We start from the raw sequence: 27,651 nt of genomic DNA on the forward strand, positions 1-27,651 counted from the left end.
TCATGAGGTGAACGTATGTTGGTGTAATCCCAGGATGAGTCAGCAGAGGGCGCTAAACGGCTTCTTCTGCAAATCACGCGCGAAAACCAAGAATTTCACCAGACGGCTTCAAGCCTCTAAGATGTTAAAATAACCTCTTACCTCTTCTCCCAGCACTGGAGAGCAGCCCTCCCCTGGCAGCCCTGCAGCTTTCGGAAGGCTTCCAGAGAGCTGAGAGTGGGCACATGGGGAGGTCTTAAAGAGACAGTAGCTGAAATGAACCGTTTCAGGCAGATTTTTTAAAGGAGGTTTTTGAGCTGCAAATCCTGCAAAGCTGCTCTTCTGGTTTCACACACTGACATCATGAGAGGTGAACATGAGGAGAATACTGGATCAGGAAATAAAGTTTGATATGTTTAAATACAATTTTGTCTCTTAGAAATGCTATTGTGGATATCTGTAATCAGCCTTCTTACTAGTGAGAATACTTTAGACAAGGAGAAATGTTTTGTTGTTTTGTCTTACAGGATGAAATGGACTCCTCCCAGGTTTTTTAAAAGCTTTCTCTGTTCTAGATGTGACATTTTAAGAATTATGCTTTATATTTGTGTGTGTCATTTATCTGTTGAGAAGTCAGCTGGACTTGAAATATTCCTACTCTCCTCTGGGATCCAGTCAGGGAGTCTGTGCTGCAGGGAGGGAGGGAGGAGGGTGACGCTGAGACACCCAGAGGTGATGTGAGCTCACTGCTGCAGCTCGGCCGTATAAAAAGCAGCCGAGCTGAAGCAGTCAGACTGACAGAGAGGACGTCACAGAGGTGCACTTTGTTCTGAGGAGGAGGAAAAGTTTCAATATGTTTCTTACAGGATGAGGAAATGCTCTGAGTGAAGAAATCATTTGACTTTTACAACAAATTCATGAAGATTCAAAGTGGAGTATTCTTTCTTTGCCGTTGCTTCAGTGATGATTTCTCGTCCTAGTCAGACACATCCTGAACACCTCCATGGATTTATTATTGCAAAGGTGAGTTGTGATTTAAGCAGGTAAATATAAAGCATAGGTGGTGCATGCTGAAACTATAGCATGTGTTTTTTTTAACTCTTACTGTTTGCATTTTATTGCAAATGTGATCATGAGGGTAGGATGGTAGTGCTCTGGTGACCCGTAGGCTCCTACACTGGTACACCTTAAAGGCAATCCTCGTTCTGCTCCCTCACCATCTGTGAGTTTTTATATCAGTGTATTCTGTGCGTTCTCCGACATCTTTAAGCTCTCTGTCCTTAAGACAGAAATGTGGCAAAGGGCTTTTCAGCCTGGAATCTGTTGCAGAGAGACTTCAAACTCGAGGAGCTGGAGTCCTTAAATGTTTTATTAATCTAGATAATGAAAGACCGGGAAGCAGAGTCTACAGGATGTCGATGCTTTTAGCTCCACTGCTTGAACTACTGACCCCCAGATTTGACTCAGATGTTTTTTTTCTCTTTTATTGTGAAGTTGAGTGTTTTTGTAAATCATACTTTGTCTCTCTTTGAGTCTCAGTATGTAACTTTGTGTTTGTGCTGCAGACGGTCTCGGCCAGGTCTCTCTTGGAAAAGAGGTTTTTAATCTCAATGGGACCAACCTGGGCAAATAAAAATAATTAAATTACAAAAATCAGACGATGGGCAGAAAAAAAAGTAAAATGACGCACTTCAAATACGCCTAGAGAAAATGTGATTGTTGGAAAGGAAACGTTTCTGTAAATCTTTTATTTTTTATATTTAAATCCTTTTGTTCATATCAGAAGCTTCACTAAGTATCTTCAGAAATGTACAAGAGGCAAAATAAGTTTAGTCATTTCCTTCCTCTTTTTTGTAACCGAAATGTAGAAATGTAACCGCTTCTATCTTAACTAAAACAAACATGAACATGAACATGCATTTCTTAAGAAAAAGGTTTGGAAGCTCTTAAGAATGTTCTTAAGAGTAACTCCTGATTGTTTTCTTAAGCACAGAGTCATCAGTGTCAAGAACTTTTTTATTTTCTTAATAATTAACTTCTCAGATGCTGTAGGGCATATATCCCTTCATCTGATTTTTGATTTTGATCTAGGCCTGACTCACATGCAGGCACAAACAGCAGCTGTGGACATGTGGAGAGACGCACTGAGCGTATCAGAGCGGTTGGGGGTTCGGGGGTGCCTTGCTCAAGGGCGCCTCAGCAGTGCTCTGGAAGTGTCCTAGCACCTCTCCAGCTACCAGATCAAATTCCATATTATGGTCCGCACCGGGACTTGACCCAGCGACCCTGTTGTCTCTCTGAGGGAGATAAATATCTCAATAGGTTTCTCTTCACTTTTAACTCTGAACACCGAGGCATGGCCGTGTTCGTCCAGCACTTCTAGTCTAAATGAAACACTTTAATGTGACACATGACACTCTGCATAATTGCATGGTTCTGTCTCTGGCTGCTCATTGTTATTCGCTTTAAAGCAGAGAGAGCTGCCAGGTATGTAGAGGAATGTGTTTGGATAAACAAAGACAAAGTGTCCAAACTCGTTCAGAGCATCAGGGTGTGGAGAGAAAAGAGAGAATCTGTGCAGCGAGGAGAGAGATGGTGCAGGACTGGGCATGTTTGAAATGTTATTAAGAGGGAAGAAGGGTGAAGTAAATCAAGTTCTCTTGTGACTGAAGGGCAGATATTTATACCAGAAGTTTGTTTTTTATAGCTTTTTGTTGGCACAGTTTACAGATTGTTAAATTGTCTTTACTGCACACGAGAGAGGTGTCATAGATTCTGATATTTCAGCTTTACTTTGTTAGTTCTTGTAGTTACATAAAAGCTACATCAGCGTTATGCAACACCATGTTTTTTTTATTTAAAGACGACCACAACGATCACTTTTTTCCCAGTAATTGAGCTACTGGGATTTTATACTGGGACTCCGGTTGGGGTTGATTTATAACAGCTCAATTCCCTCCTCCCCTTTACAACAACACAGGGAACAACAGAATGTTTTCTCAGGTCACTCAGCGGCAGAAACAATGAGAGAGGACAGAAAGTAGCTGCCATTATCCCGTCTCTCCCTCTTGCACACTTTTCAAACCCGGCCCAGTTTCAGCAGACAGCTCTTTGTCTCTAGTCTGGTTCTGCTCGACATTTCTGCCTCTTAAAGGACGTGTTTTCTTGCCTTTCACTGTGACTTCTGCTAATTGTTGCTAAGTGCTAATGATGGATGAACAGTGGATTAGGGTCTCTGTAATATAACAATGTTTAAGGTCTTTTAAATGCTTTTTGTGAAGTGTCTCCAGATAACGCTTGTTACAAATGAACTTTTAACCACAGTCAGTTTAAAGCATAAAACGAATTAATGGTTGCTCTAATACGCTGAAAGTCAAAGACAAATACACTCACATGTCATGCAATAACATGGCGGCGGTATTCGCCATGTTATTGCTGTCGGGATTCAGGTTGGAAACGGGTTAGGGGGTTCCACCCTAAAGATCCACAAAGAACAGAGTCATATTTTTTACATTTGAAAGATCTTGTGTTTGAATCAGTGAATGCCCATCGTACAAACACATTTTTCACAGGGCAGCTGTGGCTCAGTTGGTACAGTCATCACCTCTCAACCAAAAGGTTGAGGGTTTGATCCCCAGTGAAGCAACATGTCTGATGTGTCCTTGGGCAAGACACTTAACTCCACATTGCTCAAATAGATTAGTGTTGTACCTACTCTATGATTTAAGTTGCTCTGGATAAAAGCATCTGCCAAGTGAATTGTAACATCTTCAGGGTGGAACCCTACAGTTGTCAGTTTAAGTCTCGGTGTGGACCAAGTCCTGGAGAGGTGCCTGAGAGCTGCTGAGCATCATGTGGTCACAGATAAACAAACGTGAACAAACAACAATTACTTGTTGAACTTGTTTTTGCATCCATTCAATTGAGGGTGCAGAAATTTGAAACGAGGGTGCAATACATTGCTTTTTTTTGGAATCGAGGGTCAGCATGAGTTTAAAACGTCCCCCACTGCAAGCTGAAGGGTTTTTAAAGTCCTGTGTGCCGAGCTCAGTCAAGATTTTAAATGTTTGTAAGGCTGTCTGGGCCGTGCAGCAGCATCGCGGTGTTCTGATCTTCTTCTCTGATCTTTTATGTCTTTTCTGCAGATCTTGTGTAATATGGTAGATGTGGTTTGTTGCTACTCAGGTTTTATTTACTGTTTTCTGTCTTCTCTCAGTTTTTTTCTAACCAGACGACCCACATCAGGCCCAGAGCCTCGGGGTGATGCTGGCCATGCAGCACTACAACTCCTCGGGCATCCTCTCCCCTCCCCCCCCCTCTAACCTCACCACCATGCAGCAGGAGCCCAAGGTGGAGGCCGTGCAGCGCAATGACACCCGCCTGCCGAGCAACCCCACGGCCGCCGGCCTCACCATGACCCTGGGCATCCTGTTTAACGTGGTGGCCCTCGTCATCCTCGCCAAGGCTTACAACCGCTTCCGCCGGAGGTCCAAGGCCACCTTCCTGCTCTTTGCCAGCTCTCTGGTGGCCACAGACCTGGCGGGACACGTGATCCCCGGAGCCCTCGTACTTAGTAGATACTCAACGGGGATAGGGTCCAGAGCTGATCCTGAATCCAGCTTTCGAGTTGACACTACAGACCCGGATGCTTCTTGTCTGTTTCTGGGAGGCTGCATGGTCTTCTTTGGCCTGTGCCCTCTCTTCCTCGGGTGTGGCATGGCCGCAGAGCGCTGCCTGGGCGTCACAAAGCCTCTGCTGCACGCCCAGCTGGTGACCACAGCGCGGACAAAGATGGCCCTGACTCTGATCTGGCTGCTGGCTCTGTGTGTGGCCCTCCTGCCCTGCTTCAGCCTGGGCGCCTACACCTACCAGCACCCAGGGACGTGGTGCTTCATCAAGGTGATGGAGGGCACCGGGCTGAAGGACCTGGCCTTTGTGGTGCTGTTCTCCGGACTCGCTCTGAGCTCCCTGGCCTCGGCCTTTGTGTGTAACACCATCAGTGGGATCACGTTGGTCCGAGCGCGGTTAAAGAGGTCTTGCTCCCAGCGCCGCTCTGCCCACTCCCACGACACTGAGATGGTGGTGCAGCTGGTCGGCATTATGGTCACTTCTTGCATCTGCTGGAGCCCTCTGCTGGTGAGTGTGGAGATAACACTCAAAATATATTTTTTAAAGATTAATTGTCAGTGTTATTTTAATTCTGCTGATTTCTCACATCACAGCTCAGTGCAGCAGGGGAAACAAAACTTTCATAGTCTGCTTTTAGTTTGGCTTCAATATTTGTTTCGATATTGAAGAAGAAGATTTCCTTTGTGACACACAGGCTGAAAGAAACACACGCAAAAATAGGATCCTGTGGACATGCACTAGGCAAGGCAAGTTTATTTATGTCGCACATTTCAACAACAAGGCGATTCATAGTGCTTCACACAAGACATCAAAAGCATCATAAAAGAGGAAAGAAAAGAAACATTAAAATAGAACATTTAAAAATCACTGAAATGATTAAATCTGAAAATATGTTCAAATAAAAATAATTCAAATGAAATTAATGGAAAGATGTCTGAGTGGGGGTGATGAGTGGGGGGGGGGGGTGCACATGAAGGAGCGCCCGAGCAGTTAGGGGTTCAGTGCCTTGCTGAGGGGCACCTCAGCAGTGCTCAGGAAGTGAGCTGGCACCTCTCCAGATATCAGACCTGTGGTTCCTTTCCTGCATGTCATTCCTCACTCTCTGTCTCTGACCCCATTTGACCTCCATGCAACCCCGATGTGACCCCGAAGTCGGGGAAGCCTGGTCATATATATAAAGGGCGCTGGTGGCCTAGTGGTTAGTGAGTTAGGTTTGAGTCCAACCCGTGGCTCCTTTCCCGCATGTCGTTCCACTCTCTCTGTCGCTCTCTCCCCGGTTTCTGACTGATACAGGATGAGCGTTAACAATTTTCTGTCTGTTTTTATTCTCACAGATATTTGGACTGATGTCCGCCATACGCTCCTACAGCGACCCGCTAGGCATTGACAAAGACACTTACAGGAGCCTGATGGTGACGGGGGTCAGGATGGCGACCTGTAACCAGATCCTGGACCCCTGGGTGTACATCTTGCTGCGGCGCGCCATCCTCAGGAAGATCTACCGCATCACCAAGAGGCAGGCCAGCCTGAAGGGGAGCTTGTTCCGCACCACGCGCTGGGACGCCAGCTCCTTTCAGAACTCAGAGAAAAAGGGCGTCAATAAGATTTAAATGAAACTGAAAGACAAAGGAAAAGCTGTTGGCTGTCACTTGTGAAGGGGACGCTGTTTAGACTCCACCAGGCGTCTATCATCTGGATCCTCATTCAGTGTGAAATGTCGATATGGAAAAATGTTCTTCCTCACCTGGTGGGAGTGTTGATATGAAGTATAAATGTTGGGATATGAAAATAATTCCTGAGCAGCTACTTATAACCGTCGGGTTGTTTTATGTGTGACAGTACAAACGGAAAACAGACAAATTTGATGTAACGTGGCTCATATGAAGGCATGTTTGCACGTCACTCTGTGCTCACTGAGACCAGGTGTGAATCACATCACGTCAGATGCATGATAATGTGACTTTTTCTTGCAGTGAGGTCAGTTTTTCACTGTCTCAACTCAAACGTTTGAACCCTTAATGTCCCATTTGTTCTGTTGTTTCATGTAAAGAAATTTCAAAGTGTCGTATAAAGAAAGAAAAGGCTGTGATTTGACCCCAGCTTCAAGATGTGAAAAACACCATGCATGCATGTGTGTGTGTGTGTGTGTGTGTGTGTGTGTGTGTGTGTGTGTGTGTGTGTGTGTCTAATAGTGCTGTAACATGTATGTGAATGTGTGTTGTGATCGTGTGGTTGTGAATGTATCTACAGTATTTTCCCCGAGTGTCCGGGGACAGAAGTGAAGCTGTGTTGCAAAAAAAGCTAAGTGAATGTGACCTTGTTTTAAAGGGAATGTAAGCTCTTAAAATAAAAGGTTATTTGTTTGTGTTGTCTCTCTTTCTGCCGTGTGATTGAACTCACATTTGACATTTTTTAAAGAATAATGTTTTGCATGAAATAAACATTTTAAAAAAAGGAAAACACTAAGCTATAATAACATATAATTGTGTTGTTCGAGTGAACTCCAATACAGAAAATGGAATTAATCAAACTCACATTTTCCTTTTTTTTTTTTTACACTCTTTGAGGCTTTATAAGACAATACTGTGATGTTTTAAAATCTGTTTTAAAGTTGTGGTGCATCGCAGCGGCTCCATTTGCAAACATAAAAATTAAAGTCAAGATACAAAGACACAAACATTTGACACAACATTCAAACTCCAAATAAACATTCAGAGGCCTTAAACTTGCCTTGATCTGGGATTCAGAAATCAGAGCCGTATCATCAGAATACTTTAGAGAGTACTGACTTTGTGTTTCTGACCGACAATCATCTGTATAAAAAGTGAAACGCACAGCTGAACTCAACTGAGTAAAATCTGTATTTTTATTAGTTTCTTTTTAATGGTGCTCCCCTCTTGGTGGCTCTCGACCCCCACTTTGGTAACCACTGTCACAGAATAGAATAGAATAGAATTACTTCATTGATCCAAACTGGGAAATTGTGTTGTTACAGCAGCAGGTTATCAGAGCAAATAAAACAATATAAGAATAGATACATAGCAAATAAGCACTTAAAATATAAAAAAACAAGAACAAGAAGAGATTTATACATTAAGGATTTAACTTTTTAGGCGATTATACAAAAAATAACAGATAAGATTTCTTCTAGAGCTCATTAATAATGTTGATTGGTGACACACATTTTTAATAAAGATGAAAATGTTGAACATAAAACACAATTTACACGACTAACTGTTTTTTTTAATTCAGCAGCCGGTGTTACGGTTTAAAGAGCGACCCTGTTAACTGGTGACTTTTGGCCGTGTGTCATTGGTTGTCATAGTTACAACCGGGTAAAATGTCAAAATAGACCCGTTAGATAATGTATTGAATTAAAAACTAAAAGCGAGCAGCTACGTATGTACGGTACCCTCTTTCCCGTCACCTTTTTTTGAGCTGTTGCTACGACAACCGTGGACGCATTCGTTCACGGTTTCTTGCTATCAGTTCAAAAAAGAGCTTTACACCAATCAGCCAGCTGTTGAGGGCAGACAATCGACTTCTTCAAAGCTCCCAGAACTAACCACGCCCCCCGCCATGATCACGCCCCGTTCCCTCCGATTGGCAACACCTTCCGTCATACGCAACTTCCAACCAATCAGCTCCGTCTCTGTCTCATGTCGTGGGCGTTCCCTTAAAGCACTCCTGCTGCCTGGACCGGGGAGCTAGCGTGCAGCGTCGTCCGTAAGCAGCATCGACACCACGGTAAGTAAGAACACACATGAATGCATCCCTATAGATTAACACAGTTTGATATTTATGACCGGTTAAAAAGCAATGGATCGAACACAAGTGGCTAGATTTATATTTAAAAGTGTTTATTAAAAGAAAAAAAAAAATCGATGATGCTTTGTTCGGCTAAGCTAACATGCTAACTGGCTGAGCAGTCGATGGGGTCTCGGTCAGTCTCCTCGACCATTTTGGTGTCTGATAAGCAACAAACCGCATTTAAACAATAGTTTCCATTATTAATTGGACTGTCTTTGTGTAAACGTGTTGATAAACGTTGTAGATATGTGATGTATTTTGCGTGTTGTGTTGTTTAAACTGTGGGTGATGCGGTTCTTATTGTGTGTGTTTTGGGGGGATGTTAGCTAGCTGTTGTCGCCAGTCTGACTCTGGACTGGATTAAAATGGCGTCTGTTTTTAAATTCCCCTGATGGAGCTGCTGGTTCTGGGTCCAAAAAGCTGTTTTGATAACTCAACTCTTCCCGCTGAAGCACCTGTTCAGTGTCACCGCGGGTTTAACAGGTGTGTAAGTAGCCTGGTTAGCACAGCGGCTCCTGTATCTGTGTGATGCCTTCAGGGGCTTTTTGATTGAGACAAATTGTTCTAGTCATTGTTTCAGCCTCATTGTTTATCATCCTTACCTACACTTTAAATCCTCTTTGTGACTCTGTGAATCAGCTCTTAGGATTTGGATGTTAAAGTCATGTGAGTGTGCCAAAATAAATCAATTAAGATCGATTGATGTTTAATTGATCCTCTGCAGGAAATGACAGTGACAGCAGCTACAGACACAATCAAGACCCCACAGAAGAGAGAGAGAATCTTTATTATCATTGTATACAAGGACACAATGAAACTTCGTTAGCAGCAATCTTAAACAGCAGCGTTTACAAAAACAACAACAACAACAACAATATATTTGTGGTGATATGAGAGAGAAATATGCAAAAAGTGGCCAGAGCAATTGCTGTTCAGTGAATGAATGACAGCAATAATAAATAGATAGACAGTTGTGGTGACTGAAAGAATATATACAGTTATTATTTTTGCAGTGACTGATTAATTAAACAAATATAAATATAGAGATATAGTGCAGTGACAGAGTAGATACAGTTATTATTGTGCAGAAAACACTGGATACAACAACATTCATGCTCAGCTGACTAAAATTCAGTGTGCTAAAGAATCCAATGTGCAAAGTTTTGGTTTCAAATCTGTGAAAACAAATATAAATTAAGAATATCTAACATCCTGCCTGCCCTGATTAAATCCTGTTGTTGTGTACACAGAACACACAGTATCATGTGAGCGACTCACAACAAAGAAACTCCCTGAAGGAACATGCAAATGAATGCTGCAGTTGTTTTCTTTAACAGCACAATGAATATGATGTTTGCACGATGCACAGATAGAGTAAAGTATATTTATATCACACTTTTTACAGACAAAGGTCACAAAGTGCTTTACGTCAATAAAAACAACAACAGCGTGCACACACTTAAATCAAGAATAAACGAGAACGTCATGGACGACATTAGGGTGCAGGTGTAGTTACACTTCAATGTGAATAGTCTGTTATTGATTGTGCAGGTATCAGTTTTGATATCAGCGCTCTGCTCTGTATAGTTTCCTGTCCTCTGTCAGTCACATGCCTGTGCATCGACCCCTACTCTCAAATCAATCGTTTCTTGTTGCACTGCTCTGACTTTCCCGTTCACTGAGTTAATGAAAAGTACATTTTTTCAGGGCGCTTTTTCACCCTCTAGAAATAGAAATGTACATATTTTGCAGGCATGAACAGAACAATTTTGATCTGAGTCAGATTTATCTACATCTGCCTGAGAAAGCACTGTAGAGTTTAGCACCTGAGGAAATGTGTGGCTGTGCCGAGAAGAAGGATGTCAACATTCAAACGCATATCTTCAGTCAGATTTTTAACTAAAAGCTTCCAGGAGCGAGAGAGAGCTTTAGCAAAGCAGCACAAGTTACATTGGCAAGAAAAAAAATCTTTTAAGAGGTGGAAATCTTGGGCAAATCCAGGCTCATGATGAAACAGCCGTCTACTGAAACTGCGCCGGGTTTGAAAATGTGATAGGGGGAGATGGGATGAGATGCAGGAGGGGGGATAGGGAACTACAGATTCATGGAGGAGGTCTCATTCTGGAGATTCTGAAGTCACCTGTTGATCAAGGTCTGACTTGTTTTCATTATCAAACACGAGAGAAAATTGTTGGCATTTTCAGAATCTGCAATCGGCCCTGATTTTCTCAAACGGTGCTTCTCTCTCTGGTATAGAAATGTAAAAATCTGTTGTTGACATTCTTTGCCAAAAATCCTCGTCTTTAGCATCTGATGACGCCTTTTACTCCACTCAAAGCTGAGCAGCTGCCAGCCCACTTTAGTGGGATTTGCTTTAGGAAAACTCATAACTTTTCATATCATCAACCTGACCTCTGACTGAAGCATGCATGCTCTCCGTCTATTCCTGCTGCACTCGTATGCACACTGCCATTTGAATTCTTCTTTGCTTGGTAATTTATCTGCTTGTTTTGTTTTTGTTGCTGTAGTGACGAGCTGCAACATTGTCACCGGCTGCAGAGAGGACTGTTGCCATCGATCACTGGATAAAGGAGACCGTTGTTTTTAGATCGACAATGGTAATGGTAATGACTCTTTATTATCTTCTCCTCCACGTTCCCTTTGAAGCTTCACATCTCTGCCATGTTTTTGTATTTTCTGCCGAGAGACATGAGAGCCCAGGGAGCACCGGTCTGTTTGTGTAACGTCACTGTTAACAGGACAAATAAATGTGTCGCGTCTAATTTAAGTCACAGGCCCGGTGCCAGCGTTTTGGTGCTTCAGTCGGCCCGGGGCTTTAGGAAGCACATGCTGCAGCTTCCACATCAATGCTCTCCTCTAAATAAATTAGCTTTGGCTGCGCGTGTGTGTGTGTGTGTGTGTGTGAGTGAGAGAGAGAGAGGGCTCGCTGCTTGTGTAATCACTGGTGTTAGAAGCTTTGCCTGGACACAAGACCTACTTCTTTTAATTTTTAAATCAATCAAAGGCAAGCACGTGTCAGATGAAGTAGGACTTCTTTCCCCCAGGTTGGCAAGAGCCTCTCTGGAAAAGCGTGCTTAATGAAGTGATCTGTAACACGGACTCCAGTGGAAAGAGCTGCTCCGGTTTTATTCTGTCAGTTTGTCCAGGTAACACAGTAATCCAGTGAGTCAGGAATCTGTTGCTTAGGTAGTGCTCCTCTAAATTAGAGTCTTTTTTATTTAAATGTTCGCTTTAAAGCCTCCTCTCTGCACTGATCGGCAGCCTGGCGTTTTCAAACAATCAATCATTATTTGGCAAAAAGAAGAAGAAGCAACCACTCGCAGATGTTTTTGTTATTTCTGAGACATCTACCGTGCAGTGTGGGTACCATTATTTTTGAAGCGACAGGAGCCTTTAAGAATTACGTCATATAGTGGCCCCCGACTTGTTTGAGCACGGTTGCATTCTCATCTCGAGTACACATGAATCGTGCCCGAGACCACCTCTTCAAGCGGACCCGTGTGCACCTAGTGTGAAAAGCTTCTTGTCCAATCAAAAAAAACCCTTTGGTAGTTCTTCTTCTTCATTAATATTTCTTAGTCTTTCCCCCCGCAGCGCCACCGCAGCATGCGTGTCTTCATGAACGATGACCGGCATGTCATGGCCAAACACTCCGTCATTTACCCGACCCAGGAGGAGCTGGAGAGCGTCCAGAACATGGTGTCTCACACAGAGCGGGCGCTCAAAGCCGTCTCTGATTGGCTGGATAAGCAGGAGAAAGGAGGAACTAGCAAGTCTGACTCTGACGGGGCCGACACCGATAAGGAGAGGTGAGTCGGCGTGAGGGTACAGGATGTAGAAAGATTTTGTTATATTCACGTTGCTCACTTTTTAATCCTGTACCTGCTGGACAGTGATCACAAGGATCAGGCGACGCGCTCTCTGCGGGGCGTGATGAGGGTGGGACTGGTGGCTAAAGGGCTGCTGCTGAAGGGGGACCTGGACCTGGAGCTGGTGCTCCTCTGTAAGGACAAACCAACTATCGGTCTACTGAAGAAAGTGTCTGAAAACCTGGTTACACAGCTCAAGGTGAGGACACGATAATGTGTGGTGGTGACTGTCCTCTGACTGGATTTTTACTGTTTACTGGTTTGTTTTGGTTTCACCGGGACGTTCTATTTTGGGAGTGTTTCCCTCCAATGACAGGACAGGACAGCACAGGTGAGTTGGAGTGGAAACAATTCAGGGATATGATAGATGTGGATGTAGCGGCAAAAAAGAGAATAAATAATCACAGTGAGGTGAAACACCAAGCGGATAAAGCTTGTTCCAAAACGAGGGTGGACTTCGGTTTAGCTGCTTCCTGTTGGACTGGCAGGTGCCAAACACAGACAGTTAGCTTGTGCTAGCATGTAGTAGCTTTAGAGGTGGGCGATATGGGAAGAATATCGTATCACAATTTGTTTTTGGCAAAATCACGATCATGATTTTATCATGATTTTTTTCATACTCATCTTCAAGTAAGTGGTCAGTACTGTAAGTTACTGACCAGTTCAACCAAACTTATTTACCTGTATAATGTTTTTAAATGCACAAAAACTGTGCTGACAAGTTTAATCTATTTGAAAATCATCTTTGTAGGAGGTCTGGAGGTCTCTCACCCAGAACATCTTTAGCAACAGAAATGTCTTTCCCTCAATTCAATCAATATTTATGCACAATTTGAAGGTTTTCCTCACCACTTTGAAATGATGATTTAGTTATGTGTCCTCTTTTTATGTTCATCAGGAACATTTTCATGCAGTGATGCATTCGTTTATAAACATGTAGACTTCGAGTTCTTGTGTTTCTGTTCTATTTTAGCCCTGCAGAGTTCCTCCAGCTGGAGCTTCATACAGGCTCTGCAGACTTTGTTGTTTTTTATGACATCATTGGACTAACTTTAGTTTAGTTTATATATAATCAAACATAATACAGAATGTGTTCATTCTGTGACACATGATCAGAGTAAGTTTTACTGACAGAAGAGTTTAATTCATAGAGGGGGCGGGACATTGTAGATTGACAGACACACAGTCACCATGGTTACTCACTCTCATTGCCTGCTGCTTTGTAACGTCGTTTAGTGTAATCCCTATAGGTTCAGTTATCACAACAGGTGAGCTTCAGGTGGAGAAGCTTGATAAGTAACTTTTAAAAACTGAGAGAGAGCAGAAAACACCGACAGCAACATTTGAAACACCGGGGTTATATCTCCCCTCACTGTCTGTCTGAGCTCCTCTCTGTCTGACTCTCTGCAGACTGTTAACGTCTCTCCGGCTCCTTAAACAGTTTCTTGTGTCGCTATCTGAGATGTAAACTTAACTGTGCACACTATGCAGATAAGTTAACTGTTGCTCACAGTGTGTCGGTTTGGAAAAATATCAGAACATTTGCATATAACCGAGATGGAGTTGTTTTTGTGGACTTTACTTTTAAGTTTAGTTTTCGTTTTCACGGCTGCAGAGCAAAAGATGGGGAGGGGGCGACGCGTCTGTGTAAGAGCATAAACTACAGCATGATAGAAAAAACACATTAGCCCGGTTCTACGATCTCCCTGCTTTGGCAGATCGTCAGCACGTTAAAATCCTTCACGATCTAAAATCGTTATATCGTCCACCACTAAGTAGCTTGCGGTGTAGCTACACTGATATGAGATCACATGTATGCATGAATTGAGAACCTGATTTTTTATTTTATTATTATTATTTTTTTTTTTTACAATTAATCATGCAGCTCTAATGTACATTTTTGTGATACAGAATTGTCAGTTTGTCCCAAAAAAAGAAACACAAGTCCTTCCTCGCTCTTGTTTTACCAGATGAATATCGGTGATTAAAATGCTACAAGAAGCCCATAGGGCAGATCTGATAGTGAAGCTCAGAAAAACCCAAGCAGTAAATGTACACACTACGTCCTGCAGTGAGGGCATGAGCCCAGGAGGAGGAGGGAGCCGGTCTGAATGTTGTGTTTACAAACTGCAAAGGAAAATGCTCCAGACTCCACCTTGAATGTTCACATCATCACTGCATTATTGCACACAGACTTTTACAGATCTTCCCCAGCAGCATTGTTGAAATATCCAGCAGCGTGTCTTCAACACTTTGCTCTCTTTCAGGCGACAGAAGAAAAGTACGTGGTGACTCAGCACATCCGCGAGGCCAGCATCGTCATAAAAAACACAAAGGAGCCCCCGCTCAGCCTCACCATCCACCTGACGTCCCCTCTGGTTCGAGAGGAGGTCGAGAGAGCTTCAACTGGAGGTAAGCTGCCACACCTGGGCCTCAGTGTCTTCAGTGTCTCCCCCCCCCCTTTCCTCCAGCAGGGAGGACACCAGGTCAGACAGATATTGTTTATTGGGCCTTCAATGGAGCTAGGGGACAAGAATGTACTGTCACTTAATGAAACTGTGCTATGCTTATAGCTCTATAGTCTCTCTCGTAGTTCCATGTGATGTAATCGTACATTTTTGATGGCCCAATATACAGTATAGGGCAGGGTAGTTCACTGACTGCAGAAGACATGGCTTTCTCTTGGACACCAACGAAATGAAGGCTTACTGAGAATTTAACAAAACATTTAAACTAAAAAAAAAAAAACGAGAGACCACTTTGTTTGCATGTGTTTTATCATTGATGATGAACGGTTTGCATTGCAGCAAAAATGAGAAGCAAAAAAGCTGCGGTGAAAATGTCCTCGGTTGTTCGACCCAACAGAGTGGGGCTTCTGATGTTCCTGTGCAGGGGTCGCTCGGGGTCACAGATAAAGACAACGACGAACACGCAGATTCTGCATGAATGTCCAAAAAAAATTCTAAAATCCAGCTGCTGATACACTATTCATCCTGAAATATGTGTATCTTCTCTTAAGCTTAATGACACACAGAGAGACCTGCGGTACTCCACATGTTTTTAAGAACATGTCAAAGAGGCGACAGCTTCAGCAGGTGTTGACCTTATCTGTCGCCCCGAGCGCCCGGTGACGCCTGGTTTTGGGTTTTTTATATATTTTTGTAAGCCATCAGTTTTGCTGCAGTGTGGACCTGTTTTGATACCCACTCTTTGTGCATCTGATAATTTCTGCCTGTGGTTCCAATTCTGATTGTCTCTGTCAAGCCTTCTAGTTTGTCAATTTTTAGGGACGCTGGACCTTTGACCAACTGGCCGCTCTCTGTCTCGGAAGGGGCAAAGTGCAGTGTACCCAGAAATAGGGGCAAAGGGGAGGGGCTCTACCTCCTGTTAACGTCAGAAAAAGAAAAACACTGAAGCATCCATAGTTAAGACAACCTCCAAATCTGATAGAACCAATTTATCCCTTAAATGCTAAATTCTGAAATCTCTTTCTTTACCTTCTGACCTCCTGCTGGGTTTAAAGTAGGGCTGCACGATGTTGGGAAACAAGATCATGTGATCCCTTTTCTTCCTGTGATGAGAAGATAACCGTCAACATATGCCAGATAAAATCAGTTTCAGGGTGAAGAGCGACTTAAAAACTATTGATATAATGACATCGTCTTACCCTGAATCTCCTCCATGATGTCGCTGCACAAGCAGAACGCTGTGGATCGTCGATTGGTGTAAATACACAGATCACAATGAAGCGACTAAAACGACAAAATGGCCTTTTGACTTTTATACGGGACTGTGGGTCGTCATGTATTTCTGCATTGACCTTTTGATGTGCATCGCTTGCTCCTGGAGGGGAACGCCGTCACGTGCTGCACATGAGTCATCATTCATGCAGAGCAACAGGTGATAAAAAGAATCAACTCGCTTACAATCCACTGAGCGACCGACGGTGCTTCATGCTGGAGATCTGTGGCTGCAGCAGTGAGCTCGCCTCGACTCTGCACGCACAGCGGTCAGTTCGCGGCGGGTCGTCAGCACCGATAGGCGTTCAGAGTAGTCACTGAAAAAAATGACGACTGGGTAGTTTTAAGATTTTAAGATTTTTCAGGTCGTATTTTTAGAAGTAAATCAAACTAAAGAAGTGACCGTCATCGCTCGTCCTGGGACGAGACTCTCACTCTTAGGCGACGCATCGTGCAGCCCTATTCTTAAGTCTCATGATTAAATGCTGGATGATACAAACCCGTCTAAAAAGCAGGAGGTTGAGAGCGTTTGGTGGTTCTTCAGTGGAGGGGCCCCCCTCCCCTTCCCCCTCCTGCCTGTGGTTTTGGGAAGGCTGCCGTTGTTCCCCCTGGCCGGCTGACAGAACTCCCCTTGGTCAAACTGTACCTTGTCTTCTTATTCCACCTGCCAATAGAATCGCTTTCAGTCAACGATCCCCCGGATGCTCTGGACAGGCAGAAATGCCTAACTGCCTTGGCGTCTCTCCGCCACGCTAAGTGGTTCCAGGTTTGGATCTTGTCTTTATTTGTCTCTAAAAAAAAAAACAGAAGTAGTCTTGAGTTGTTGTTGTTGTTTTTTTTTTTGATGCTGTTTGTTCTTTATGTCTTTTTCTTTTGGACGTTAAGTGTGTGTTTTTTATTTTCTTCATTTACTCTTGGAGGTGTACTTCCTGTAGTGATTCTTGATGATCTCCATGTTTGTTTTTTCTTAGGAGACCTTTTTGTCATTACTTTGTCGTAGAGTTGCTTTGCTCACTTTTAACACGTTGTTCTGCTCTGTGCCTTCTTTAAAATAAGTTCCCTGCTGCTTTTATTGGACTCCGTTAGTCTCCCCTCACAGCAAACAAATCTCTTATTCATGCTCCGTGCAAACAGGTGCAATATTTCTCCAGTGTTGGTGTGCCTGAGTTGCTGCTGCTGTTCTTAATGTACGTGCAAGCTGCTTACAGAGCCGACATGTTCTGCTGCACAGCTGAGCAATATGGCTGAAAATATGGTCGCTATATTTTCTGCCATATTGGTTTTCTTTAAAGGCAGGGTTGGTGATTTTCGAAAAACTAGTATGATTTTGAAGTAGCATTCCCTCAGTGCTCCGTCTGCACCCCCTCCCCTCTGTGCTCCCTCTAAAGCCACGCCCCCTCACTTACATGCACGAGCAGCATTGCTCCAGAAGCGGACCTCAGCTAATCGCATGAGTGTGGGCGCATGCAGGGAGACAGGGAGGAGCATTTAAAGAGACACACACACCAAAACGGAGCGTTCTGAGAGAGCTGGTTTCTACAGGGTCACAAACCTCCTCTGGTGCTTGATTCATGTTATATTTTGACCAAAGCACAACACAGATGTTTCATTTAGACCACAGGGGGACTGTTTGAAAAGGTGGAAAAGGGGGATAATATGTCCTCTTGAAGGTGTGCGATCAGCAGCACACTGCCAAAACAGCAGTGTTTGACATGTCCACATTTCCTCGTCACAGGAGTTTGACGTAAAGAAAATTAAAGTGGTTACAAAACAGAATAAAACATTTCATGAGTCTATTAGAAGCTCTTCTGCAGACAGATGGGCGGGCTGCGAGCTGAGCTCCCGCTAACATTACCTTTCCTTTTTTTGTGTAATCTCAGCTTGTTTACATCCGCTTTCCCTTCAGTGTTTATCGATCCAAAGTTTAAACCTTGAGGTGAATTCTCTGCAGAAATCTCCTCGTGTGTCACAAACACAGTTCACTAAAAACACCAAACAGAAAAACCCTGACGTCCCGTGAAGGCGCTGCAGTTTAAATCCTTAAACAAGCTCTTATTAAGTTTTCTCCTTCTCCACTAACGTAGAAGAAAAGAAAAACAGTTGTTAGTTTTGTTGTGAGATCAGCTGTTTGATCGTCTCATATCGAGTGTAACTTTACCAACTTAAATTAGATTTTATCCCATCAGGATGTTTTTAAAGCTCAGCCTGATTCTGTAGATTTAAACAGGACATGTTTTTCTCTAGGGCCCGACCGATGTGAGAATTTTAGGGCAGATATGATTACAGATATTAGGAAGAGAATAAAATCTGATGCCGATATCTTTCTTAGATCTTCAAGCTTTAGAGATGGGTCCGTCCAACGCAGTCATCAAACACTTGTGAAAAAGATTTAGTTTACAGTTGAACAAAAGTCTTTTTCAGGCAGAACAACAACACCTGCACTGAAACACACATTTTTACTTTTACTCGTGTTGTAGTCAAGACTACACTAAACGAGACCAGAGTGCTCCAAGACCGAGTCAAGACCAAGACATTTAGGGATTGAGACAGAGACCATAAATATCACTGAAAAATCATCATCTTGTGTTTAGGGGGCGTGTCACTCACTTAGACCGTAACAACGGGGAAAAAAATCAAATTATGAATGAATTGAAGTTATGCCTTCTTGTAGAAAGAGGTGTTTTCCTTCTAGTCACAGTAATGACTTGGAAAAAATAGGCTCTCAGTTGTGAACTAGACCGGTCTTGATTTAAAAGCTGGAGTCCGCCCAGCCTGAGACCGAGACAAGAAAGAGACCTTCAAAAAGTGGTCTGGAGACCAAGATTGATTTGAGAACTACAACATTACTTTGAAACAATTATACAAATAAATAATAGAAATAAATGGAATAAAGCTGCTTATATCTGCACACATCGGAGATAAAATTAGCCGATCGGCCGATTTATCAGTCGAGCTGTCGTTTTTTCCATGTTGATATAAAGTCGTCATCAAAGCGTTGTGTCATCCTCGGCTTTCCTGCCTTCTCATCGCTCCATCTCTGCAGCTTCTTGTAGCATACAGTTTGTCGCCTCGACTTCTGCCGCTCCCCCGGCTGCTTGTGTTCCTCTGTGTGCCTCGAAATCAACGGGGAATATTGCACCTCGAGTAGTTTTTCATTTTGGCTGTCACTGATTTAGAGATAAATGCACACCTTTTTAAAAAAAAGTAGCTCTCACACTAAAGCTGGCGTTCAGTTAAGAGGTGGCTTTGTCACACGAGACTAAATTTGATCTCAGTCCTGTCGGCTTTTCGATTCACAGCATTGAGTGTGAAAGTAGGACGACCTAACAAAGTGTTTTTATTCCTTCATTGAAGATTTCTATAAGCTGTGATAGTCTGTGTGGCTTCATTTTTTTATTTCCTGTCGTGTATTTTGGATGTTGATGTAGCTGTGTTCTTCACGCGCTCGTCCTCTTTGACTTAAGGCTGCTCTACTCCTCCTCCTCCTCATGCCACCCCCCCCTCCCCCTCCCTCCCCGCCCCCCCCCTCCCTGCTTGTGTTCACAGGCCCGAGCTAACGGACTGCGCTCCTGCGTCATCGTCATCCGGATCCTGAGGGACCTGTGCGCCCGGGTCCCCACATGGGCCCCGCTTCGTGGCTGGGTGAGTGACTGACTCCTTTAAGACCTCAGCTCAGGGAATCTCTTTGACTGAGCTTTGGTCTCCCTTAATCCAAAAACGCACGACTCTACCTTCACATAATCCCGTGTGAAAAATCCTCCTCACACTTAGCGTAAAATCTGGAGTATAAGACGCACTTTTCATACCTGTTTTTTAATCTAATATAAGAATGTCGGCTGCTTCCTGTACACGGTTGCGGCATATAAAACGGATAAAATGCTGACAAACACCATCATTCACTGCACGCCACCTCAAATGTTAGAAAAGCTTGTCGCCCCGGGGGGAAAACTACAGCCTCCATGAAGCGTGCACGTCTCCGTTAAGAGCTTAAAATCCTGAATTTAAAGAAAACGGTGAAATATTGTTCAGTAAGGAAAACTTGTGGAGTGCTGGTTTGATTTAAAAGACTCCTCGATTAAATTCAACGAGTGACCAGAGGAGGTGGTCAGCGCCACTCGCTCGCAGGCTGTCGGTACTTCAGCTGAGAGTTTAACTAGAAGAAGTTTAATCCCAGCATGGTGGAAACAGACCGTTCTAAAAGAGCGACACAGCTGCACAGAAACTGCACCATGGTGAGTTTTTCTGAGTGCAGTGGAAACAGTTTAAAATCTGAAGAACTGACTGCGTCTTATATTAAGAATTTTACAATTACATAATCACTTGACAAAGTCCAAAAAACATCCTATTTACAGATTTTACGAAGCCAAAAATATTGCCTGAATTATTTGTAACTGGTAAAAAATGTGTTTTGTCAAGTTTCTTGAAATGATCATTTTCAGTTAGATAAACTCAGGATGCTCGGTTACCCATGTGACGCTCAGTTGTTTGTAGCCGATAAGAGTGTGCGTGTGTGTTTGTGCAGGTCCTCAAATGTTACCCCAATAATAACCTCAACAACGAGTGCTTGAGTTCACAGCGGGTCGTTTCACTCTGTGCTCTGAAGAAGTGCTCCTGCTTTTACATGAGACTTCCTTTTCTTGCGTCTTAGTCATGGAAGCGTTCACCTGTAGAGGTTTATTTTTTAAGCAGGCAGCAAAAAAAAAGTCGATCAGTAAATTCGCCCTCCTATGACACATCCTGTGATATGACTGTTGCACACAGCGATAGCAGCGCTCGACCAATTCTTTGTGTAGCTCTTAATTCTATCTAATGCAGTGACCTAAAATCTCTGTGTAGTGCTGACTGAGATTAAAAATAGCGTCCTGAAAACAAGTCTCCCTCCCTCTCGGCTCTGCAGCCACTGGAGCTGATCTGTGAGAAAGCCATCGGCACGGGGAACCGGCCAATGGGGGCAGGAGAAGCTCTGCGGAGAGTCCTCGAGTGTCTGGCTTCAGGAATCCTCATGGCAGGTGAGTCTGCAGGGTCTCTCTTAAACTCTTTCCAGAGGTGTTTTACTTTACAGCATTCGGCCTGTGCTGCGTTTCAAAGATGGTCTAAATGTGCTGCTTGTGTTGCAGAAGGTGCTGGAGTCTCTGATCCGTGTGAGAAGGAGCCAACGGACGCCATCGGCCACTTGGACCAACAGCAAAGAGAAGACATCACAGAGAGCGCACAGGTGAGCGCAGGGGGAACGTGTGCATGTAGAGATTTAAAGTAAAGATGTCTGATTCACATTATGTGTGTGTGTTGTGTCTTCAGCATGCCTTAAGGCTGTCGGCTTTTGGACAGCTTCATAAAGTGCTGGGGATGGACCCCCTCCCCTCAAAGATGCCCAAGAAACCCCGCAGTGAGACTCCCATCGACTACACAGGTAAACAAGGCCCCACTCACCTTCCAGACTCGAGGGAACCACAGTAGAGACTTTTTTTTTTCTTTTTTTTAAAATGCTCAATTGCTTTGTTTCTGTGCTGCAGTTCAAATCCCACCAAGTACGGCTTACGCTCCACCGATGAAGAGGCCCATCGAGGAAGAGGAGGGGACCGACGACAAGAGTCCAAACAAGAAGAAGAAAAAGCTGCAGAAAAAATGTAAGCTGTCTTTTTGACTCATGAGTCTGTTTGAGACTCGGAGCTCAGCAGAAATGTGAAGTTAAGGATTGCAAGATTTAGCTCTCTACAATGTTTAGAATTTAGACTGCAGTACCCATTTTAACCACTAGGAGTCATAGTTACATACTACTCCTTTAATATCGTCCCTGCAGCTCCAGAGGAGAAGGCCGAACCTCCGCAGGCGATGAACGCTCTGATGAGGCTCAATCAGCTGAAGCCCGGTCTCCAGTACAAGCTGGTTTCTCAGACCGGCCCAGTTCACGTTCCGGTCTTCACCATGTCTGTAGAAGTAGACGGGAAGGCTTTTTACGCCTCCGGTCCGTCAAAACGCACCGCCAAGCTGCACGTAGCTGTCAAGGTGAGCTCTGCCGCCACAGGGACGGTTTTGAGTTTAAACTCAAATCCTTTTTTAACTTATTTTTATGGCAAACTTTTCTTTTGGTGTTTTTTTTTTTTTTTCGGTTGTTTTTGATGAATGTGTGTGGGGGGGTTTCAGGTCCTGCAGGACATGGGTCTGCCAACAGGAGTCGAGCTGAAGACCGCTGAGACGGTCGTGAAATCGGAGGAGACGGTCGTAGCTATCAAAGTGGAGGAAATGATGCCGCTTGTAACGCCCGTTGAAACAACCACTGCCGCCGCCGCCGCCGCCACCGCCGCCACAGGAGCAGCAAACACAGAGAGCGCTGACGCTGCAGAGGTACAGAGCAGCTCGCCGTCTGCACAAAGTCTTTGTTTTCTTCTCACTTCACTGACCTGGATGTTCTTTTCCTCGCAGTCCGCCCGCCAACAGGGACCGATCCTCACCAAGCACGGCAAGAACCCGGTGATGGAACTGAACGAGAAGCGCCGCGGCCTGAAGTACGAGCTCATCTCAGAGACGGGCGGCAGCCACGACAAGCGCTTCGTCATGGAGGTGGAGATCGACGGTCAGAAGTTTCAGGGGACGGGTTCCAACAAGAAGGTGGCCAAGGCGTACGCGGCGCTGGCTGCTCTGGAGCGACTGTTTCCAGAAGGCGCCGTCGCCGAGGCGGCTAAAAAGAAGAAGGGACCGCCGATGGTAAGAACGGGAAAAACATCTGAAGTGAAAACGCTCCCGTGAGGCGGTTTAGCTCTGCAGCTGATTTGAATATTCCCCCCCCCCCTCTTTCAGCACGCTCCGGGATTCGGCACGATGGGAGCGCCCGGAGCCGGAGACGCAGCTCCCCCGCGGGGTCGAGGGAGAGGAGGACGAGGAGGTCGAGGAAGGGGGAGGGGCTTCAATAACGGAGGAGGATACGGCCAAGGAGGTAAAAAACAAACCAAAAAAAACGTACCTTTGCTGCAGCTGTGGCGCTCTCTCTCTCTGTGTTGATGAATGGAGAAATTAACCCTTCGTTCTCCTCTCAGGTGGATTCGGAACGTACGGATACGGGAACAGTCAGAACTCCGGATACAGTGAGTTTGAATTTCATGATTCTTCTTTATGATCCTGTTGTACGGGAGGGTTTTGCTTTTTTCTCTGGGCTGCAGGTAGACTTAAGTTAGCATGTGAGAAGTCCGGTCTGTCAGCAGCGGACGGTTTGTTGTGTCCTGTGTCAGGACGCTGCAGATTCAGGATGGTAGCCTGCATGTTGGGATGCTCCCAGTTCAATGATTTTACATTTCTCTGCTTTAAGCCACAGGATTGAATCCCCTTTTTTGACAAGTCCCCTTTCCCCCTCTCTCTCTTATGAGAACCAGTTCTCTTCCCTCTGGCAGACTGACCCACCTGAGTGTGACAGGAGCAGAGAAATCTAAAAAAACACCTTTTTTTAAAAAAAGCAATTTGAGTTTTTTTACTGCCTCATTTGTGGCAGGAAAAAAAAAATCTAAATAAACATCTAATTTTGATTTTTTTTTCTTTCTCTGCCCCTGTCTCACTCTTTAGGTGACTTTGTCTCAGACTGCTATGGCTACAACGAGTTTGCGACATAAATCTCCCCTCCCCTCTGTCAAAATCATAAACAGTCGTGTGTAGAGAGGATTTAAAAAAATAAATAAACTCAAGTAGTAGTGATCCAGCAGCATCGTGATCTCCCTTCAACACCGAGTCTGCATCCAAAAAGACAACCCCCCCCCACCCCCCCACCCCCCCTCCTGTCCTGGAGACGATCTGCCTCTGCATGCATGTAGCTGTAAATCACCTCCTGTTGGATGAACCCTGAACACCACCGGACCTCCCCCCAAACTGCAGAGCTGACTCTTTTTTAGAAGTGTGGATCGGAGCAGCGGGGCTTCGTTTGAGTTTACTCGGATCATTAACCTGCAGGAGTCGGACAACACAACACACTGCCTTTGGGATTATAACCAACACCTCATCTTGTCTCTTTACCGTTTTACTGGGAAGTGTTTCTATTTCTTTTCTCTTTTTTTTTTTTTTATGCCTTTTTTATCACAAGCAGCTGTTTACTTTGCTTTTTACGAGTGGTCGCTTTGTTTCAATCGTTGAATCTGATGTTTGAGTGTCGACAGCAACGCGTTGAATCATGTCTCGACTGAATAAAACGATGATCGGAGTTTGTTACGGTATCATGTCGGTGACAACACGAGGGGATGATTATCAGACGCTGTCGGCTGGCTGAAAGTGAAACTGGGATGTGTGTTTTAGACTTTTAGAATTCTTGCTATAGCTGTTTTTTTTATTGTCTTTGTTTTTTTTAAATAAATGTGACATCACCATTCATAAGTGTGTTCTTCCAGGGTCTCAGTTAATTTCTATGAACTGAAGATTTTCTTCCTCCCTGATCGCTGCTCTGATACAGACACTAAATGCTTCACTGTAAAACAGCTGAAGGTCTTCATTTACACAGGGCTGAGGGAACATAGGGTGAAGGGAACACAGGGCCAAGGGAACATAGGATGGAGGGAAAACAGGGTGAAGGGAACATAGGATGGAGGTAGCACAGGATGGAGGTAGCACAGGATGGAGGGAACACAGGATGGAGGGAACACATGGTGAAGGCAACATAGGGGTGACTGAAAACGGGGCTGAGGGACCATAGGGCTGAGGCAGCACAGGGTGAAGGGAACACAGGGCTGAGGCAGCACAGGGTGAAGGGAACACAGGGCTGAGTGAAAACGGGGCTGAGGGTAAGAAGCCTCTGTGTAGTAGATTATGAATATATTAAAGAATGTGACGTGCTGTTATTTCTCAGATTACTACAACAACGGCGGCACAAACGGAGGAGCGGGGGCGTCGAGCAGCCCCTCAGGCGGCGGCCCTCCAGCCAGCACAGCTCCAGGATCAGCTCAGGGCTCATTTGGCTCCTTCTACCAGAACGACGGCGCCTACACTGCCACGCCTGCCGCCAAAACCGCCAAAAAGAAACCCCCAATGCACAAGGGAGGGAAGGCGCCATTTCCTGGACCCCCGGGGGGGAATGCTGGACCTGCAGGGGCGTACCAGTCCAGCAGTCCACAGGGCCAGGGCGCTTATAACCAGTACGGCCAGGGTTACGGGCAGGGGAAGAAGAGTTTCAACCAGAACCAGGCGGGGACGGGGGGGTACACGTACAGCACGGCCTACCCGAGTCAGGTGACGGGGGGCACGGGAGACTACAGCTATGAAGGTGAGGCTGCTGCAGACGCAATCCATTTTTCCCAGTGTTGCAGGAACATCCCGGCCTTAAGATTCATGGCGCACAAACACCATCAAAGTTGTTCCGTACGGTGCTTAACCACGATTGAATTCATACTCAAGACGACGTCACATTGAGCGTGCAGTACGATCCGAAATCATAGTATACAAACACACTGGTCAAACTAAACCGGCCCACAATGCACTGCACAACTCAGACTGTCCAATAGCAGAGCTCGCCAACTAGCATCTTAAAAATAAAAATATTTCCAAATAATATTAAAATGACTACGTAGCTGCATGTTGTTGAATTATTTTTATGGACTGAAGATCACGCTAGCTCGATGCTAGCTCGATGCTAGCTCATGAAACGGAGCTCTGACTGGAAATCCCTTGTTTCGTATTTAGTACGTTGCTGACAGCGAGGCTAGCATGCAGTACATGTATTATGAGTATGCAGTACATGTATTATGAGTATGCAGTACGTGGCTTTGGATGCAGCCTAGGGCTTCTATATTTTGTTGCCATGATGACCCCAAAGCTCACAGAAACACACTGCATCACTTGTTTTTCTGAATGAACAAAATACCTGTCTGTGATTTTATGGGGAAAGTTTCATGAGAAGAAAATTGTTTTAATTTCTCATTATATTTTTTTGCACATTTGATGTCGCAGGTTTCAACAGCCAGACGAGTTACAGCCCACAAGCCGGAGGCGGAGCTAACCAGGGCTTTGGAAACAACCACTCTCAGTACCACAACCAGTCGAGCTACGGCCGAGGGGACGGAAACATGAACTACCAGTACAGGTAGACTGAGCGACACGCACCCTGCCGTTAGTGTCTCCAAAGAGCGTGCTGGACGCCCCCCCGACCGCGCTCTCTGCCTTCTCCATGTTTGCTTCTGACGTGATCCTCGAGTTTTAACCCCGCGGGCACAAAGGGGAGACTTTGTGTGGACTTCGTGAGCGTCAGAGCCGAGTCTTAGTCGTCTGTGTCGGTGCGTCGTCTCGGTGTTTTTAGGTTCAATCATATTTTTGTTTTTAACTTCTGCTTCCTGTCGGCGTCCTGGTCACTGAATACGAGCGCTGAGGGCGGCGCATCGCTCCGACTTTGTTTGGTTTTTCTTAAAGAGTCGTGTGGTGACGGATTTTATTTCTTCCGTGAAATCAGTCAAATCTTGTAGTTTTGAACTACCGAGGTTGTTGTATTTTTTGTATGGATTCTCTAGACTATGACTAGCTGGTTCTTTTCCCGCTCTGCCTGTAATTTTTGGCTTCTTTTGTAACAGTGTTATAGTTATTTTAATAAATGGTTTTTGAGATTACTGGAAAAACACGCTGTGATGTTTTACTCCGCCTCCCTGCTCAGTGATTGGGCGGGACACTTCCTGTTTATGTCTTACAAACTGTTTGTGTTAATAAATGATTTTTATTTTACTACAGCTCTTCTTTACAGATTTGTCTTGCATGTTAAACGATTCTACTATCAGGACAATAAATATTACTAGCTACAGATTTCTCACAACCTGGCAACCACATCTCATTCTTATGATGGCTCATAACTGACCCTTAGAAAGTAAATGATGGGGCGCCAGAATCCTTGTGGTTAGAGGGCGCCCCATGTAAAGTCTGGAGTCCTCCAAGAGGGCGCCCGGGGTTTTAGTTGCACCATTCCCTCGTTATTTCTCTCTCTCTCGCTCTGATTTCTGATTCTACCCAAAAATAAACCTTGGAAAAAAGTAAATGATCACATAAATGTTTGTTCAGAAAAATAAGAACAAGAAGTAGAGACTCAGACATCTTGAAATTGTTGTTTTATTTAGTCATTGATGGGACTGCAGAGAGCAATACCTCCAGTCACCAGCAGAGGGCCTCGTTACACATTAAATGAAAAAAAAAAACCTGCAGGGAGATAAAAAAAAAAAAAACTTTGCATAGGAACATGCATGAAAAATATATCAATATAAACTCATATTTCAAAATAAAAGTCACACATCAACAGCATATTCATCTCATATTCTCTCTCCTGCTCGTGTAAACTCTGCCAACAGCCGTACAAATATTTAAATTTTAAATAAATAAAGTTCCCTAAAATATTAAGCAGATCAAACACAGAGATTGAAACTCACATTATTTAATTCAAACATTAATGTTGAATTTTGTCCAGAGAAAAAGAGTTGGACAAAAGAGATTCAAATGTTTTATGAAAGTATAATTGTGTGCACATGAAGAACTTCACTTTAAGAGAAACTATTCTGATTTATATAAAGACATTTTAAAAGTCAAAATAAACACCTAAGCTTTTCAAAATGGTTAATTTAACCTGTTGTAAAAATGAATTCATGCAGTGAACGTGTTTC

The 27,651-nt window shown here is 44.3% G+C and overlaps 2 protein-coding genes across 10 annotated transcripts; both read left to right on the plus strand.

The window, feature by feature from the left end:
- The first annotated feature begins 763 nt into the window (after positions 1-763).
- On the plus strand, positions 764-6,971 carry LOC110002693 (prostaglandin E2 receptor EP1 subtype). The gene is made up of 3 exons (XM_020658354.3): positions 764-1,002; positions 4,196-5,115; positions 5,943-6,971. Exons 2-3 carry the CDS (start codon positions 4,243-4,245, stop codon positions 6,216-6,218), a joined length of 1,149 nt encoding a protein of 382 aa, XP_020514010.2. The 5' UTR covers positions 764-1,002; positions 4,196-4,242; the 3' UTR covers positions 6,219-6,971.
- Positions 6,972-8,264: 1,293 nt separating this feature from the next.
- Positions 8,265-26,728, plus strand: ilf3b (interleukin enhancer binding factor 3b). 9 transcript variants are annotated; one of them, XM_020658348.3, is made up of 18 exons: positions 8,265-8,355; positions 10,947-11,042; positions 12,019-12,248; positions 12,333-12,507; positions 14,576-14,720; positions 16,723-16,814; positions 19,595-19,690; positions 20,946-21,057; positions 21,166-21,263; positions 21,347-21,458; positions 21,562-21,675; positions 21,849-22,054; positions 22,193-22,393; positions 22,472-22,753; positions 22,847-22,982; positions 23,083-23,130; positions 24,870-25,283; positions 25,967-26,728. In XM_020658348.3, exons 2-18 carry the CDS (start codon positions 11,034-11,036, stop codon positions 26,101-26,103), a joined length of 2,607 nt encoding a protein of 868 aa, XP_020514004.2. In that variant the 5' UTR covers positions 8,265-8,355; positions 10,947-11,033; the 3' UTR covers positions 26,104-26,728. The 9 variants fall into 9 exon arrangements, with proteins under 9 accessions (XP_020514004.2, XP_020514005.2, XP_020514007.2 ...); XM_020658349.3 differs by having other exon boundaries at positions 21,169-21,263; XM_020658351.3 differs by having other exon boundaries at positions 12,034-12,248.
- Positions 26,729-27,651: the final 923 nt, after the last annotated feature.

This window comes from Labrus bergylta, chromosome 16 (genome assembly GCF_963930695.1).
Source record: "Labrus bergylta chromosome 16, fLabBer1.1, whole genome shotgun sequence".
Lineage (NCBI taxonomy): Eukaryota > Metazoa > Chordata > Actinopteri > Labriformes > Labridae > Labrus > Labrus bergylta.

Bases quoted from the DNA above. Each gene is read 5' to 3' on its own strand.
- LOC110002693 (XM_020658354.3), top strand. From the start codon at position 4,243: ATGCTGGCCATGCAGCACTACAACTCCTCGGGCATCCTCTCCCCTCCC. The intron at 5,116-5,942 runs GTGAGTGTGGAG...TTATTCTCACAG, and splicing joins TCTGCTGGAGCCCTCTGCTG to ATATTTGGACTGATGTCCGC.
- ilf3b (XM_020658348.3), top strand. The intron at 12,508-14,575 runs GTGAGGACACGA...GCTCTCTTTCAG, and splicing joins ACCTGGTTACACAGCTCAAG to GCGACAGAAGAAAAGTACGT. The intron at 19,691-20,945 runs GTGAGTGACTGA...TCGGCTCTGCAG, and splicing joins GGGCCCCGCTTCGTGGCTGG to CCACTGGAGCTGATCTGTGA.